Raw genomic sequence first — 17,054 nt, forward strand, 5'->3', positions numbered from 1 at the left:
ATCAATATTAATTAACTGACCAAAGCCTTTTGAGTGGATTTGGTAGACCTGACAGAATAAGTAGCTGCATTTAACAAAAATTAAGTGCAAGGGTCAATCATTCAACTAAAAACTTCAAAGCAGTGTCCCAGCCTAACGAGTGAAACAAAAGATGTCACAAAATGATTCTGAGAGATGTGAAAGCTAAAAGCAATTCTATCAAGCCTTTTCATGAGCAAAAGTGACAAGCATACTGGGATTGAAGCATTCACACATACAAGGAGAATGAGAATCGTCAGTAACTGAGAGGCAGGCGTGTATCGTATTGTACAAGAAAGGAATAGGCACACCCAGAGTTACACTTAACATCACAAATATGAAAGATGGCCACACAGTGTCAAGCCGAGCACAACTGTCACCTTATGATCGAATTCCACATGGTTCTATGCTTGATAAAACATTACAAGGGTTGGAGGGAGAAAGAAAAATTGATACTTTATTTACTACTACATACATCAAGGCCAATACAATCTACTAAAACCAATGACCCACTATGTCAGAAACAATCAATAAAATTGTGCTGCCATCAACTGAAGTAAGTTGTAAAAACAACCACTGCTTAGTGACAGCAAATTTATATTTGCACCGTATACCACTAAATACTACTAAGTTATTAGTACATAGCCGGCTTAGTTAGTGCAGTGATGATTATTGAGTAGTTTCTGTGCAAACACTTGTCCCCCATCCCCTTTACCCTGTATGAATAGTAATTTGACGTATATACAACAACCCAACAATAACTGGCATTCTTTTGTTTTGACTCAAAAAATCATAACACAGAACTTGGTAATTTCTGTGAGCACGTGTCATCTTGTCAACTGTTAGTTGACGTATTGAAATGGAAAGAGAAAGCTAACAGGTGCTTGTTTCTGTGTGTGTGCATTCATGTTTATTCCTGTATGTTTGTGTGAGTGCGCCCCTTCAAGTTTAAAAATGCGACATTGTTAGCGTAATTTCATTACATCTACATTCCATAACACACACATACAACCCATTAGCTTTCTCTTTTCCACTTCCATACGTCAATTGAAAGTCGACAAGACGACACGTGCTCACGGAAATTACTGAATTTTGTGTTATGATCTTTCAAGTCAAAACGGAAGAATGCCCAATCATTGAAACCGTTTCACCCCACCAAACACTGTTTATAAAACAAAAATACAAAAGGATACAATCTGTTTTACTATCTCTGATGGACTGTGCAGATCAATAATTCTTTTGTGAATTCTCATCTGGTACCTGTCCCATGTTTTGGATCCTTCTCCACAGGGGGTCTTTCTTGTAGTGATACGGAGAATCTTGGTAGGCATACGAACAGGACCTTTAACTTTTAGTTCTTTCTCTTTGGCTCCTCTGATCAGATCAGCACACACTAAGTTGAAAGAAAAGGCATTTAAAAATATTAACCACCAGCCAACATATTTGATCCAACAAACCAGAATTATGCACATACATCCTCGTTAAACAATTAAACATCAAAAAAAGAAATCACCTTCAGGCCATGTTCACTTTGCATTGTTGTAATGAAAGTACAATATATTCCATTAGGCATAACACCACCCAAAAACGAAAAACCTCCAAAACCAGTTTGAGAGGAACTTGATATACAAAAATACTCACCCTTTTCTAAGCTCTTTACATTCCTACTCGTCAAGGTGATGCGAATTCTGTGAACTGGAACATCTTCAACTGGAGCCTTACCAGTATCTTTAGCGCAATGAGCCTGAATTGAAAAGTTTCCATCAATTGAATATTCAGAGTGAGAGAACAAAAACACTAACAATTTCTACGGTGAATTCAGAGGGTTTCAACAAGTAACAGTTTTAGTATTCGTTCAGCTGAAGTCCAGTGTTTATTGAACAGTCCTCTGATCAAAGATACTCCACACACAAATGCCATTCAACCCAATGTATTAAGACGGCAATGACAAGTTATACCAAGAGGCTTCATTGTCTCAAATGTAAACTGCTCACAAGAGCCAAAGCATGCCATAAATGTTAGCAGTGGACAAACAGGTAAATACAGACACACATCACTAATCCATGAAGGTGATCAGCAGAGCAGACAGAATATTTATTCAGTGCGACAACCAAGCGTTTGATATTTTAAAACTCCAATCGTCTACCGTAATTTTATCAAAAAATTTTTTTCTGAACTAAAACTCATGAATTTTTTTAATCAATCGGAACATACGGCAGCGCTGTATTTCATTTGAAATAGGGTAAAAAAAAATAATGTAATGCTGACAGCTAATTGCAAATTGTGAAAACAACCACTGTTTAGTGACAGCAAGTTTATATTTGCACCGTATACCACTAAATACTAAATTATTAGTACATAGCCGGCTTAGTTAGTGCAGTGACAACAACAGGTTTTGTAGGCAGATTACGTACAATACAAACAATGAGGAAACGAAGCACAGCATTTCCAGATTTTCAGAAAATACAATATCCAAGTAAAGCATTCGTATATAAAATAAACCAGGTCGAGATCCCAAAATTATCCTCCAGTTTCTTGACCTACATCAATAATTATGATCAATGAAGCACTCTTCCGGTAGTAATCAGTTACGGAAATTGGTAACAACAAAGTCGGAGAGAACTCGCGCCAATTATTTTTCGTAGAATTTATAAGCACAAATTGTAATCAACCCCCCCCCATTTTAGAAATGAATCCCTGGAAAACTCTGTAGGAAACATTTTTCAGGCAGTTGTGAAGAACAATTGAGTGGAAGCATCAACCTAATCACGTCCCATGATGTCGGGAAATCTTTTAAAGGGTGACATATACTATTTAATGGATACTGGAGCAGCTGGAAGTCATAGAAAAACGACTGACCCTAATTAAATCAGAACCTATAGATGGACAAAAAGCTTCCCATAATACATAACACATAATTAACCACATGTTGACAGAGCAAGCTAGATTGATTTGGCGATCTGGATTTCATCGATCTCGTGTCCTAGATCCGATTAGGGCTTACCAGAGCTATACAACAAAGAAAAATAACTTCTAATATAGACAATTGAGAAATTTACTAGATTATAATGAAAAGAGATAATTATATTTCGACAATCGTAATAATTTCCCCGGACAGAATGAAAAACGTGTACGTAAGAACTCCCACCCCGACCACAACTAAATAAGTTATTGCTGTGGAGTCAACATCGGGATATTTGCTAAAACAGATCATAAAGGTTAAAACGATATGAAGAATGCGGGAAGCGATGAATTTAATCCATTTAAAAAGAACCAAAAATCCGATGAACTTAAATAATAATTCGTAAAGACCGCATGGATTATGAAACATGGCGCCCACATGCTGTAAATTAATTGAGGACTTTTTAAACAGAAATTACTAATTAAATATAACAATTGTAAACAAAATAGAAATTATAATTATAAATTTAAATTCTACATACCATTTTTAAAAATATTCTATGCTGGCCGACTTAATCAAAGACTTCCTAAGATCAGCGGTGAGCCAGAGAACGTCTTTGACGAGCGAAGCTCAGTTGGGAAAGAAAGAATAATAGCTGCGCAGTTACTAAAATCCGTACCAAAAATGGGGGTGAAAGGCTGTCAAATTTATTTCTTAGCTTTCAAATATTATAAAATGCATAGATATCGTTTATAACATGATAATTAAAATAGTTTTGAAGAAATTTAAATTTCATTCGCTCTTTCTGTATCAAATTTGAAGTATTTATAATATATTTTATTTAACTCTGCACCCTCATGGACGAGTCCATTATGTATCCGTTTTGACGTTATATTAAAAAATATTAAATACCCTCAAAAGGATCTAAACTCAAAGGTTTAAACACAGAATAAAAAAATAGACGACGATGATGAAATTAAATAAATTTTAAAGGACAAAATGAATTTTCTTCCCAAATACCGGTTGTGACGTCATATGTACCACGTTATAGTCAAGATGGCAACCAAGGTAGGAAAAGTCTTGGTCAATATTTCCTATAAATACGTTTACGTTTATTTTGGTTCCTCTATTTCTCCGCTTGCTCGATCATGTTTCTAACTCATATACGCTATCTTTTAATTATTTTGACTGACATGCTTGTCTTTTAACTTTGACCTAAGGCTGACAGTTAAACGAAAATCAACAAGAACCAGGCTCCACAAATGTTTGTAATTCTTTCTCTCCCCCAACTTTTTATTTATGTCCTAATTTTTACCTCTCACTTTTTATTCCTGTTTTCAATTTTCCATTTGTTTCATGTTTCTCGTTGAATCTTCTCAAATTAGCAAGCAGATATACGTTTATACATCCACACATGCACCTTGGAGTCTAATATATTAATGTGCAAAACATTTTAATAATATTCAAAGTGTTTTATTTTGACAGTTTGCTGAACCATTTTGGGGTTTGATCTTTTTGGGTGGGGACCCACTTCAATGTATTTGTATGTTATCACGGCCAAAGTCCACAAAAACTTAAGGTTCAGGATTTTGCTTGTCTTATGTGAATACCTGTACATTATTTAGATGTTCACTGTTTAAAGTGAAGTATTTAACTTCAAGTAAATAGAAAAATAAGTAAAAATACAGGAATTTATTAGAAAACTACATTTTATCTATTTTTTTTGTTAGTTTACCTTTAGGTGGTTCGTGTTGTTTTTTTTTCCTTTACAGATATTATCATTTTATAGACGTTTCAGGTAAAAAAAAAAAATACCTTCTACATAATCATCTGATTTGCTAAATGTTGAAGTGAAGTTTTTACTTTAAGTTGCCAACAACTTCGCTTTATTAAAGAAAAATTAAAAAAGTCGAAATGACGTCCGACACGTCTTTTAATTAATTTCTTTCTTTTCAAGTTGTGATGTGGCAGTTTTGTTATATGAATCAATTATAAACAATTTAAGTATTAAGTCAAAGGAGATTGTTTTAAGCTTTCTCCACTGACGTTCGCAATTCCAACTCCTATGTTCCAAATATTTTCCTCTGACTCGATTTGACTATCTCTTATTTTTTTTTATTCGTCTCTGTAAGAACGCATTACGCAGCAGACAAGCAACAAAAAAACTTATATACGCTACAGTTCATTTCAAATTGATGGATGTTTTGGCTTCCTCGTCGAAGGCTCAAATCGAACTTTAAAGGCGTTGTTCCTCATAGGACAATATCACTTTTAGACAGAAGAGGCCGCCGGTGCTCTTCTAGATAGACCCGTTCGGATACGTTCCGACCGACCTCAGTAATCGGAGCAGACGACGACTACTACTACTACTACTACTACTACATTGTTTCAGTTTTATTTACCACCCAGGCTCATTCATTCTTGAATCAAAACGTCCAGAGTGTTACAAAATACATGGGGATACACAAAAGACGGTTATAGAAAAACGAGGAGCAGTAACGACATTATACAATACAAATTGGTGGCATGTTAAAAAAATTAAGCAAAAAGTCTCCGAAGAAATGACACTAGTTAAATGATTGTACATAAACAGAAAAGAGACGGAACTTAGGAGAAATGCATTCCCTCCTGGGTGGGATCAAGGTTTTCCACATCATTGAGCATCTCCCTTTTGCATTTCTTCTGGGTACTGACTACTATTTTTCATGAAAATACCCGTGTTGGAATAGGCAAGAAAGGGCCCACGTCTCTTGTGATTTTTGTAGCCCACAAACGATATTTTTTATGAGCAGCTTATCTTCAGGTTTCCTATCTTCCATATCTGTGCGTTTTCTTTCCCTAAATGTTCCTGTGTTAAGTCCTTCATCAGTTCTTCATTTGCTGTACAAAGAACTGTCTTCATTTATTATACAAAGCCCCGTGAAAATCCTTGGACATTTTGCCAGTCTTTCCCATAAGTTCCCTTACTTTGGTGGGGAGGGGCGGATTACTTTTTCCCTTTGTCTTTTTACGGTCTGTGGAAGTTTGCACCACCGGTTCCTAGTCCGTCTTGTTACAAGATGATGGAGTAATGCGACTGGAAGCAGAGCCCTTGGCTTCTTTATTACCTTCTGTGATTCAGGGCAAGATGAATTTTTTTGGCTCCTGCTGGAACTGTGATCAGTGGTGCCCTGGAAGTAGGTTCTGGGGCCTGCTCTTCTTGTTGGCTCTATGGCTGTCCACTGCTTTCTGTCTCACTTTTGGCTTTTGCTGCTCCAGAATAGCACTGTTCTCTTTGGTGGAATGGGCATTGTTATGAATTGTATGTCCATTCAGGCCTGTCCTGACCCTATATTTTTAGTCGTCCTGGTACTCACAACCACATAAGGGTAGTGCTGAGTCTGAAATCACCAATGCCCTGAAATAGAACCCTTGTGTTCTGCTGGCCCATATTTAGGGACGCAAGTTTGAAGGAAGGTGTGTGGTGCACCAACTCTGCCTGTTACTTGCGTTGTCATGAGAGGGAAAGTTTCAAAGGCAGAGGGAGAGAGAAATAAAGGAATATTACTATTTATAGAGACATCGTTCAGTAATGACAAAAGGGTTATTGTTAACTGTAGAAGGACAGTCATTTTCTGAGATTTTATTTTTAACTTTGCTGAATAATATTATTTCAGTTCAATTATAAAACTGTATTTACATTACAGTTTAATTAATCACAATCACAAGTAGATTAATTGTTGACAAAGGTATGTGATTTCATTTAGATTTACACATACAGAGGATTAATTCATTCTTTTTAGACATTTCCATGACTAACCATAATAGTTCAGCCACCACTGACCAATGCCTTCGTTGGAAATTGCAGTACTTTTGTATTTCATGGTCTGTCCCTGTGACTTATCTCCTGATGAGGTTCAATACAATGGAGCTACAAGTGTTATCATACTCTGCCTGTAGTTAATAAATGTAACGAATGCCCACCTTAGTTCATCAACTCCAGACAAATGTTCTTCTTCTGGTACCAAAATAGAAGTGTTTGAGTCGGCTGAGTTGGCAGTATCAAGAGAATGGTTTGTAGTATTTGTTACAGCATTCAAATATCATTATGGTCGACTTTGTCTTTATTTTTTATGGTCAACAAATAAAGAACCAACTTGCCCTTTTCTGTGGTAGATTCTTGTCTATCTGCCTGCCTGCCTGCTTCTCTCTCTCTCTCAATGTAGCTGTGTAAAGAAGTGCCAATCTCTAACTGTGGAGGGAACCTGTGGTAGTGGTAGACCCAGGAAGACATGGGATGAGGTGGTGAAGCATGACCTTTGAACTTTGGGCCTCATGGTAGCAATGACTAGTGACAGACCTTTGGCGATATGCCGTGCTTGAGAAGCCAAGTTAAACTGTAGTTATGGCTGATGCTGGGGTCCTATAGCTGGCACCCATGCCAGTGGCTCGTAAAAAGCACCTTTTGAGTGTTGGGTGTCACGGGGGCAAGGTGGCTGATGCTGGTGGCATATAAAAAGCATTCTTTGAGTGTTGGGCCTCACAGAAGCAATGGCTAATGACCGAGATCTTTGGCATTTTACCTTGTTTGAGAAGACCCATGAAGCCAAGTGAAATTGTAGTCATGGCAGATGCTGGTGTCATGTAAATGGCAGCTGTGTTGGTAGCCCGTAAAAACACCCATTACACTCTGTGGAGTGGTTGGCGTTAGGAAGGGCATCCAGCCATAGAAAACCATGCCAAATCAGACTAGAATCTTGTACAGCTTGCCGGCCCTGGTCAAACTGTCCACCCCATACCAGTATGGCCAACCGACTTTAAATGATGATGATGATGATATGTGCGTGTGTATATATATTGATTTGACTTAGACATTAGGTTTCATCTGTTTATGGTTTGATGACATAGTTGAATGAATTGCCTTATGAAATCAATATTATCAATAAATTTCAGTGTAGAGAATACAAAAATGTACCAGAACCAATAGGTATTTCTAATAGTCTCTTTATTGATTAACACTATCAAGCACCTTGCATCTGCTGTTTTCAATGACCTCCCATGTCTTCCATCATTACCCATTTATTTTAGTTTCTTATGTATCCCTATATCTCCTTCTTCATGGATTCTACACTTTGCACATCATTCTATGGCTTTCTCTTTTATTTTTCCTTTCTGATCCACTCCTATATCTCCCACCTGACCCTTCTCCATGCTGGTTATTTCCCATCATCTGCACTCCCACCCTTCTTCATTAACCGCTACATTAACCTCTAACTCCCCCTGTTTACTCCTCCCCACTCTTATGAAAACACTCCCTCCCTCCCATGTTCCACCATCCGTGTCTTCTCTCATGCTCACCTTCTTGTTCCTGGAGAGTTTACTTCCTTCTTCTTGTCTCCTTCAGCCATATATCTTTATTGCAAGATATATGCATTGGTCTTTCTCTCTCATACTTTTGCCTTTCAACACATGGCATACAGCCACCACCCTCCACCTTCTCCCAAATACTTCCTCTTAGTATTTGGGAGCTTTCTCCTTTTCCTCTGTTCTTTTCTGTGTTGCAAGTTACATGGCAACCTCTTTAGTGCTGGTGACACACTTTGTGCAGTGGTTGGCACACACATTCACATAACCCTTTCCTACTGTTTAAGGGTTAAATCAACAACTTGATGATGGCAAAAAGTCCTGCTTCAAGAGGTACTTTGAGAAATTGAAAATAAACTTACTCTTCCACGAAAAAGAAAATTCCAAATAGTTTTCGCTTCCTCACTGGCAGATATACACTGAACTGCAAAAGAAATGCAATTTTTTCAAATGTCATTTTTATATGGTTAATTCTCAAAATTTATTTTGGAGATGTATATGTAAACATTCCAAGATATGCTGGTTTATGGCTGAGACCCCAATTGCACGTAACCTTTCAAGTTTCCCTGAAATGAGACACCAACACGCAGCTGCGTTGAATGTCGTGGGTGGCAGTCACAAACAGTTGTCATGAAAACTGAAATGCATGTGCATCTCGTGGAGGTTATAGGTATAAAATCAACTTGAACCGCATTCCTGGCATTTGTAATTTGGACACATCAGGTATGACCCGATTGTCAGCAGCACAGAGAGAATAAGGTATAGGCCGATTGCAAGCAGAGCACACTGCCCTGGTTGTTGTGAAAGCTTACAATGTCCATGTCAGCACCATTTATTTCCTGCAACAGCAATACAACAACACCAACAGCACTGGAGACCATGCCCGCAGAGGGCACCCCCTGGTGACCACGTCCAGGCAGGACCACTTCATCCAAATGCAACACCTCCGTTATTGCTCCAGACTGGCCAGCGTGACAGCTTGCAGGCTCATTGGCACTGGACAGTGACCCATCAGCGACCCATGTGTTGCCAGTGTCCTGCTCGAGGACCTGTCTTCACCCTCTGCCACCGTCAGGCACGACTACAGTGGGCTACACAGCACTGACATTGCCGGCTGCAACAATGGAGGTCGATGGTCTTCTCTGATGAGCATCAGTACTCTGTTTCCATCTTGGATGGTAGTGAGAATGTGGCGTAGGAGGGGTGAATTCTAGAGACGCATGTGACTAAAGTTTGGTTGGAAGATTTTAATTAAAAACTTTTGAAAACAAGAAATTTGTACTCGGAGCCAGAGCCAGTTCCAGCCAGGTTGGTAACGAAAGGGTTTTGAATTGTGGAAGCTGAGTGGATGGACTGTGTCTGTGACTTGCAGGCCCTTGCCACATAGTTTCGCACTTATCATGGGTGGATTATGTTAAAGAATACAAGAGTCTGGAATATCAGTGACATTATAGTTCAATGAGTTGCCAGTTCTGTAGATTGAGCAACTGGATTCTCTTCACCAAATCCAACATGGGATTCATTTACTTTTATTATTCTGTGTGTGTGTGTGTGTGGCACATGTATCAGTGGAATATACTTAAGGTGTACTTGGTGTGTTCCCCTAAAAAAAAAAAATCATGAAATAAACCATTTATGGAATTTTTATAAGTCTTCTGTTTGCAACTTGTTACTGTATCATTTCATGTTCACTTTTTATGATGGCATGTATTGGATAGGCCATCCTGGTTCAAGGCAGTTCTTAACTGCTCTCTCTGAGAGACATTGAAAATAAGTACCCTCCTAGAGGATCAGGGGGCCACATCTTGCTTGTGTATTCCATTTTGGTATAGTTTCTATGGCTGGATACTCTTCCTAACACTAACCATATCAAATTGTGTTCTGAGTGTGTTTTACTGCAATACCAGGGTCATTCTCGTGGTAAGATCAAGTTCTTTTCCATCCTGTATTATCTCTGATTGTCAATCTCTACATTTCAATTGCCCTGGTATTATCTGAGTTAAGCTGTAATCACCAGATAATCTGCACAACTTTTACTGAAAATTGAAGTGTGTGACATTGCAAATAGTGAGGAGGGAAGCATGAAGTTAGAAGTGGAAACTTATAACCGACAACTGCTTGCTGAGTCTTGAATTCATTTATAATACTCAAGTCACAACCAGCTAATTAACAGAGACCGTTAAGATGGTTAGTAGCTTGGCATCATAAAGACAATATTTGTGGTTGATTGTTAAGAAAGAAATGAGGAAGATTAGTCTTGAACTGTTTTTGAGTTTTTTGTCTGACTATTCATAATCTGCAGTATTTATCAATGAGCGATTAAAGCTTGAGTGATTAAAGCTTGTTGAGTTTTGAAGACAGACGAAAATGTGTAACATGATGTTTGTTTTTCCTCAAGTGTAATAATGCTATATTTGAAGTTACCAAAGTAATATGAGGTCTGATCAATTAGTATCCGGACTGTTGCTATAGTAACGAAGCTAAAGCACGCAGATTGAAGCCACTTGGCACAGGTTGACCATGACCTATGCTGTGCATGTGCACTAAGTTTTAACATTCTAGCTCACTTCTGCTGTTTACAGCAGTGCTTGGAAGGAACATGTGTAACGTGTGATCATCGCATTGACCACAACAAAGTTATCATAGCGATACCTGCTCAAAGGCCTATGCAAAGTTGCAGGAAGCGTATGGCGAGGAGTGTATGGGCTGCACACAAGTGTATGATTGGTTCAGATGTTTCCAAGATGGCCAAAAAAATGTCAATAGTGATGAACGTTCTGGGAGACTCGCAACCAGCAGAACTGAGATAAACATTGCAGATGTGTGGGCAGCTGTGAGGGGAAATCATCGAATCACTATCTGTGAGTTATCAGAAGATGTGCCGATTAGTTACGGTTCATTTCAGTCCATTAACACAGAAGATTTGGGCATGTGACGTGTGTCTGCCAAGTTTGTGCCAAAACTGCTTTCAGCTGACCAAAAAGACAGGTTTCAGTTGCACAAAATTTCCTTGATTGTGTTGAGAATGATGAAAACTTTTTGAAAATTTTGTGTAGATCTCTGAGCAGGTATCACCAAGCTTTTGGCAACATTTGATGCAGATTTTCTGCTCAACTTTCTGTCATGGTCAATGCAATGAACACACGCTACATACCTTCCTTCCAAGTACTGCTGTAAACAGTGGAAGTGAGCTAGAACATTAAATCATAGTGCGCATGTACAGCAGAGTTCAAGGTCAATCTGTGCCATGCAGCTTCACTCTGCTTGCTTTAGCTTCTTTACTATGGCAGCAGTCTGGATACTTATTGATCAGACCTCGTGTATAGAGCTGGGAATTGAAGCTGGATTGTAAGGTTTAGCTCAGCATTTTACTTTTATGGTTTTATATATCTTTGCATTTCCAAAAGAGTAGAGTACAGCTGAAGCTTCAATTTGTGGCGATAGAGAGTTTCTTGTTTTGATTATTTTTATTGTGCATTTGTGAAGGTGAAGAACAAGCTCTGGAAAACTTTAAGATAAAAGACTGCAAAATTAGCTTAAATTTATATCAGCATCGCTGTGTTTAACAAGCTTGCTTTTCAACCATTTTGTCTTGGGTTCAGTCCCACTGCATGGCACCTTGGGCAGGTGACTTCTACTGTAGATTTGAGCCAACCAAATATATATATATTCTTTCAGTTTCTGTCTATTAAATCCATTCACAAGGCTTTGGTCAACCTGAGTCTATAGTAGAAGACACTTGCCCAAGGTGTCACGCAGTGGGACTGAACCCGGAACCATGTGATTAGGAAGCAAGCATCTTACCACACTGCCACGCCTATTGTATATTTATGATTTGTCTGTTTTGTTGTGTCCATCCTTCCCATGGTTCTCCATAGATGTTGGAACCAGCATTGTAAGCTCTCAACCAAGATTCATACTTCTTACAGATATAATGTAGTGTGCTGGCTCTTCACTAATTCCTTTAAGATGTATCACAGTGTTGATTTAACCTGTTTTGTTATCTCTGAAATCAATGTGGGTCATTATGCTTTGATAGTTATGTTGGTTTGGTTCACAGAAAAGTCAGATTGTTTCCTTTGTTTGCTGTATTTGTAGCAGTAGAATAAATATTAGTTATGTGGGCATGTGTGTGTATATATATATATATATATATATGTGTGTGTGTTTGTGTGTATGCGTGTAATCTTTTACTTTGTGTGTTCACTCTTATAAATATTTTTCTTGATGATTGTAACTAATACAGAAAAATGCTCATGTGTGTGTGTCTGTGCATACATGGATCTATCTATCTATCTATCTATCTATATATATATATATATATATATATATATATATATATATATATATATATATATATATATATATATATATGTATATATATATATATATGTTTTTATTTATAGTTGTTGAAGAGAAATTTGAACCAACCGAAAAGAATAAATCTTGAAGAAAAATTCAAATTAAGTTAATAATAAAAATAATTGTAACCTTCACTGAGGTTTCGTTTATACAATCAATAAGCTGACATCTGTTACTTTGCATATATTTTCCTCTGACATTCAGCTATAGCATATTGACAAAAAAAAATGTGTGTGTGTGTTTGTGGAGAGATGAAACTTTTTTTTCTTGTCTGTGTAGATATGGAGATTTGAGGCAGAGGCATGAATATCTAACTTGATCAAGGTTTTCAAGTTTGTAATTTAATAAATCTTGACCAACTAATCCTCAGCAACTCCGTCTTCTTGGATAAACAGCTGGCATTTTATTGGTTGTGATGACGAATGTTCTAGCTGATTTGATCACTGCTCGTGAAATTAGCATAGTACTCCACAAACACACATCTACCCTTAATGTAGTTCTCAGGGAGATTCAGCTTAATACAGAATGTAACAAGGCTGGCCCCTTTAAAAACCAAGTGTAACTTTTGCCAGCTGAGTGGAGTAATGTGAAATAAAGTGTCTTGCTCAAGGAATCAATGTGCTGCCTAAAATTGAACTCACAACCTTACAATTGTGAACCAAGTACTCTAACCACTAAACTATGTCCCTTCACAACAAATAAAATACAAGATTAAAACAACCCACATAGTTCCGGGTTCAGTCCTACTGCGTGGCACCTTGGGCAAGTGTCTTCTATAGCCTCGGGGTGACCAAAGCCTTGTGAGTGGATTTGGTAGATGGAAACTAAAAGAAGCCCGTTGTATATATATGTGTGTGTGTATGTCTGTGTCTCCCCACCACCATAGCTTGACAACCGATGCTGGTGTGTTTATGTCCCTGTAACTTAGAGGTTTGGCAAAAGAGACTGATAGAATAAGTACTAGGCTTACAAAGAATAAGTCCTGGGGTCGATTTGTTCGACTAAAGGCGGTGCTCCAGCATGGCCACAGTCAGTGACTGAAACAAGTAAAAGAATAAAGAATTAAACCAAACCAAAGTTCTGTGGATATTAGAATGTGATCATTAGAATGGTTACAGAAGTTAAGATGTAGTTTCTATTTGAAGTGTGTTCAATGTTGTTGAATGTTTGTCAAGGTCGTTCAGGCATTGACACCAAAGACCAAGATGTTTTGCTCTTGTTGCCTCCTTTACAAGTTATTCATAACAGTTGTCTATTTTCGATTGTTTATTTGCCCCACAACAACAGTTTGCTGTGTTTAAATTTAGTTTAGCTTCACCTGCCAGAATTAGCAATCAAATCTCTTTCCGATTACACCCTTCATTCATTCATTTGATTCTCATTGTGCCTTGTCACCCCAATTCCACAAGACACAACGAGAACTGAATGAATGAGCGAAAGGTATGACTTGAAAGAGATTTGATTGCTAATTCTGGCAGGTGAAGCGTAACTAAATTTAAACACAGCAAACTGTCCTAAAAAGACAGAAAAAATGGTGGAGTTAGTGTCTTAGATTTTATGCATAAACAAATAAAATAAATGGATTATCACGGGTGAAATGTGTTCAGTAAGAGTCTGCTTAATCAAGCATGACAGGTGACCCAACAACAACAAAGTTTAATTAGAAATATAATATTTCTAAATCTCTCAGAGAGATTTAAGCAGTAGTGGAGCGATAAAGTTGTAGTATATTGTCAACTTAATGTGACAATCCCAATAAGGGAATACACTACTGCCGTTTAGCCCTAGGAAGCGGGACTGCTTCCTGTCGGCCTTGACACAATTACTGTGTCCTTAAGTTTGCGAGGGGGAGACAAGCTCCTCCACCCAGCCCATCCAGCATTCAGGGACATGTTTCTGAGTCTTTTCTCTGAGAGATTTAGAAATATTATATTTCTAATTTTGCTGATCAGTGAATAAACTTCACTATGATTTATATAAGTTTGCGAAGGGGAAACAGGCTTCTTTAACCAGCTGCCAAGCTACTTCAGGCTGATGACGAGCAAAGACTCAGAAACATGTCCCTGAATGCTGGCTAGGCTGGGTGGAGGAGCTTGTCTCCCCCTCTCAAACTTAAGGACACAGTAATTGTGTCAAGGCCGACAGGAAGCGGTCCAGCTTCCTAGGGCTAAACGGCAGTAGTGTATTCCCTTATTGGGATTGTCACATTAAGTTGACAATATACTACAACAAAGTTTGAATCACAAAGTTTTAAAAGCTCAAACTCCTCCCCCTTATCATCATCATCGTCGTCATTTAATGTCCATTTTCCATGCTGGCATGGGTTGGATGGTTGGACAGGAGCTGGAAAGAGGGAGAGCTGCACTAGGCTCCATTTTGTCTGTTTTGGTTTGGTTTCTACAGATGGATGTCCTTCCTAATGCCAGCCACTTTACAGAGTGGCACTGGGTGCTTTTAATATGGCACCCCTGCCTCCTTTGCTTGCTACGTGGCTCCTCTCTTATTCATTATCATCTTTTTAGATTCACAGGAATGGTTAAGGCAGGATGACTTTGTGGTATTGGCCTATTGAATTCTTTGCCTGATTTGACCGTGAGAACTTGGTTGTTGGACAATCAGACTTCTAGCAGGCAGCTAGTTTTGAACTTCTCTGTTATGACCCAGAGAACTATAAAAACAGAACATAGTTGGGGGTTGAACCTTGGTGGACACTTACCTGCATACTGAGAAAATTGCAGGTTTGAGAAGGAAATGAAGTGAAATGTCTTAACCAGGAATTGAACTTGCATCATATACTTTTACTTGTCGTGGCACTTGTACTGAGTGACATGGTGTAACAGTAAATTATTGATATTTTGTTCATGCGTAGTATCGGGGACATTATCTAACCCTATTTCAAGACATAAAGGCATGATTGGAAAGAGATTTGACTGTTAATTCTAGCAGGTCAAGCTAGACTAAATTTAAACATAGAAAACTGCTTTTGTAGGGGAAAACAATAGATATTTGAAACAAACATTTCATTTATAGTTCACATTGAATTTTCTCATTTCAGAACGGTTGACAGAGATAATTTCCTGTTGTAAATTTAGACATGTTGTAGTAGTTGTTTTATGTAGACAGGTGCCCCTCTAATAACTGCTCATTATTTGGGTATATAAAGTAGGAATGAAAATATAATCTCAGGTCAGGAGACTGATGCAAAAACGGTTATATACATTCCTGCCAGTACCATATTAGCGACTGTTGTAAAGATCAAACTCATGTCTGTAGATAGAATTTGTTCCACACCTTAATATCACAATCATTGCGGTTAAGGTCTAGATTATCACTGAGTACCTACCTGTTACAATTAAAAAATGTGCTGGAGTGACTCTTGCAAATTGATGCTTTTTGTGCATTGGGAGGGATAAAGTGAATTGAACTGACCCAGATACACATACTTGCTGCTTATTTTATTGAGTCTTGAACAAATAAATGAAAGTTTAACTGAATCTCCATGGAATTTGAACTCAAGTCAACCGTCTCAAGTAGTTAAGTCTGATAATCGATTTGTTCTACCATTTCATTGATATTAATGAATATTAGTTTTACTCAGCATTTTTTTTCTTTCTTTTTAATTTTAGATGATTACCATATATATACTATGGAGTTTTGTTGCTTGTTCATTCTTCTACGTAGCCCAGGCTTTCTATGTACCTGGAGTGGCTCCAGTTGAGTTTCACAGGGGTCAATTTGTAGAGGTCAAGGTAAGTTTTCTATAGTTATTGTCTTTGTCACAAAAGCTTTGTCTTTCTGTCTTTGAGATGTCGGTATGACAATATGTTATTGATTTCAGGAAATACCATCCTGTCGTACCTTTTTTTAATGCAGCATTCATTTTATATGATGGTGATTCCATGGCAGTGATACGGTCAGGGTGGTGACATACTTACCACAATGATCGTATGTTCACATTGCACCCTCAGTTGTTGTTGTGTTGTCCTCTTGAGCAAGGCTCCTCTAATTCTGCTGGCACTTAGAATAATTGTCTTTGAAAAGGTTGACAAGCAGCCAGCTATAGAAAATCCTGCCCGTAGATGTCTTGGAACAGTGTTGAGAATGACGATGGAGGAAAATATTCTCATGGTTTCATCCAGCTATTTTTATTGTATTTTTTTTTTCTTTTTTCTTTCTTTCAGGCTGTGAAAATGACAAGTGTAAAGACACAGTTACCTTATGAATATTATTCTTTACCATTCTGTAAACCTCAAGGTGGAGTGGTTTATAAGACAGAAAACCTTGGTGAGTACAGATGACAGATATATTTAAAATAACTCAGCAAAGTTGTGATAGTTTTGTTGTTGTTGTAATTGTGTTTAAAGAGGTGAGATAATGGTGTTGTGGCCTATATATATATATATATATATATATATATATATATATATAT

The 17,054-nt window shown here is 37.8% G+C and overlaps 2 protein-coding genes across 2 annotated transcripts in view; one reads left to right on the forward strand and one right to left on the reverse strand.

The window, feature by feature from the left end:
• LOC106868311 (40S ribosomal protein S20) overlaps positions 1–3,608 on the reverse strand; it is a 4,023-nt gene extending 415 nt beyond the window's left edge. The window contains exons 1-3 of the mRNA XM_014913505.2: positions 3,462–3,608; positions 1,660–1,762; positions 1,212–1,411 (exon numbers count right to left, since the gene is read on the reverse strand). Of these exons, the coding sequence (XP_014768991.1) occupies positions 1,212–1,411; positions 1,660–1,762; positions 3,462–3,464 (306 nt within the window). The 5' untranslated portion in view covers positions 3,465–3,608. The remainder of the gene's footprint in view (positions 1–1,211; positions 1,412–1,659; positions 1,763–3,461) is intronic.
• A 295-nt stretch (positions 3,609–3,903) lies between these two features.
• LOC106868321 (transmembrane 9 superfamily member 4) overlaps positions 3,904–17,054 on the forward strand; it is a 37,834-nt gene continuing 24,683 nt past the window's right edge. Inside the window, exons 1-3 of the mRNA XM_014913517.2 lie at positions 3,904–3,988; positions 16,252–16,374; positions 16,807–16,909. Coding sequence (XP_014769003.1) covers positions 3,956–3,988; positions 16,252–16,374; positions 16,807–16,909 — 259 coding nt within the window. The 5' untranslated portion in view covers positions 3,904–3,955. The remainder of the gene's footprint in view (positions 3,989–16,251; positions 16,375–16,806; positions 16,910–17,054) is intronic.

This window comes from Octopus bimaculoides, chromosome 8, assembly GCF_001194135.2.
Source record: "Octopus bimaculoides isolate UCB-OBI-ISO-001 chromosome 8, ASM119413v2, whole genome shotgun sequence".
In the NCBI taxonomy this organism is placed as follows: Eukaryota; Metazoa; Mollusca; class Cephalopoda; order Octopoda; family Octopodidae; genus Octopus; species Octopus bimaculoides.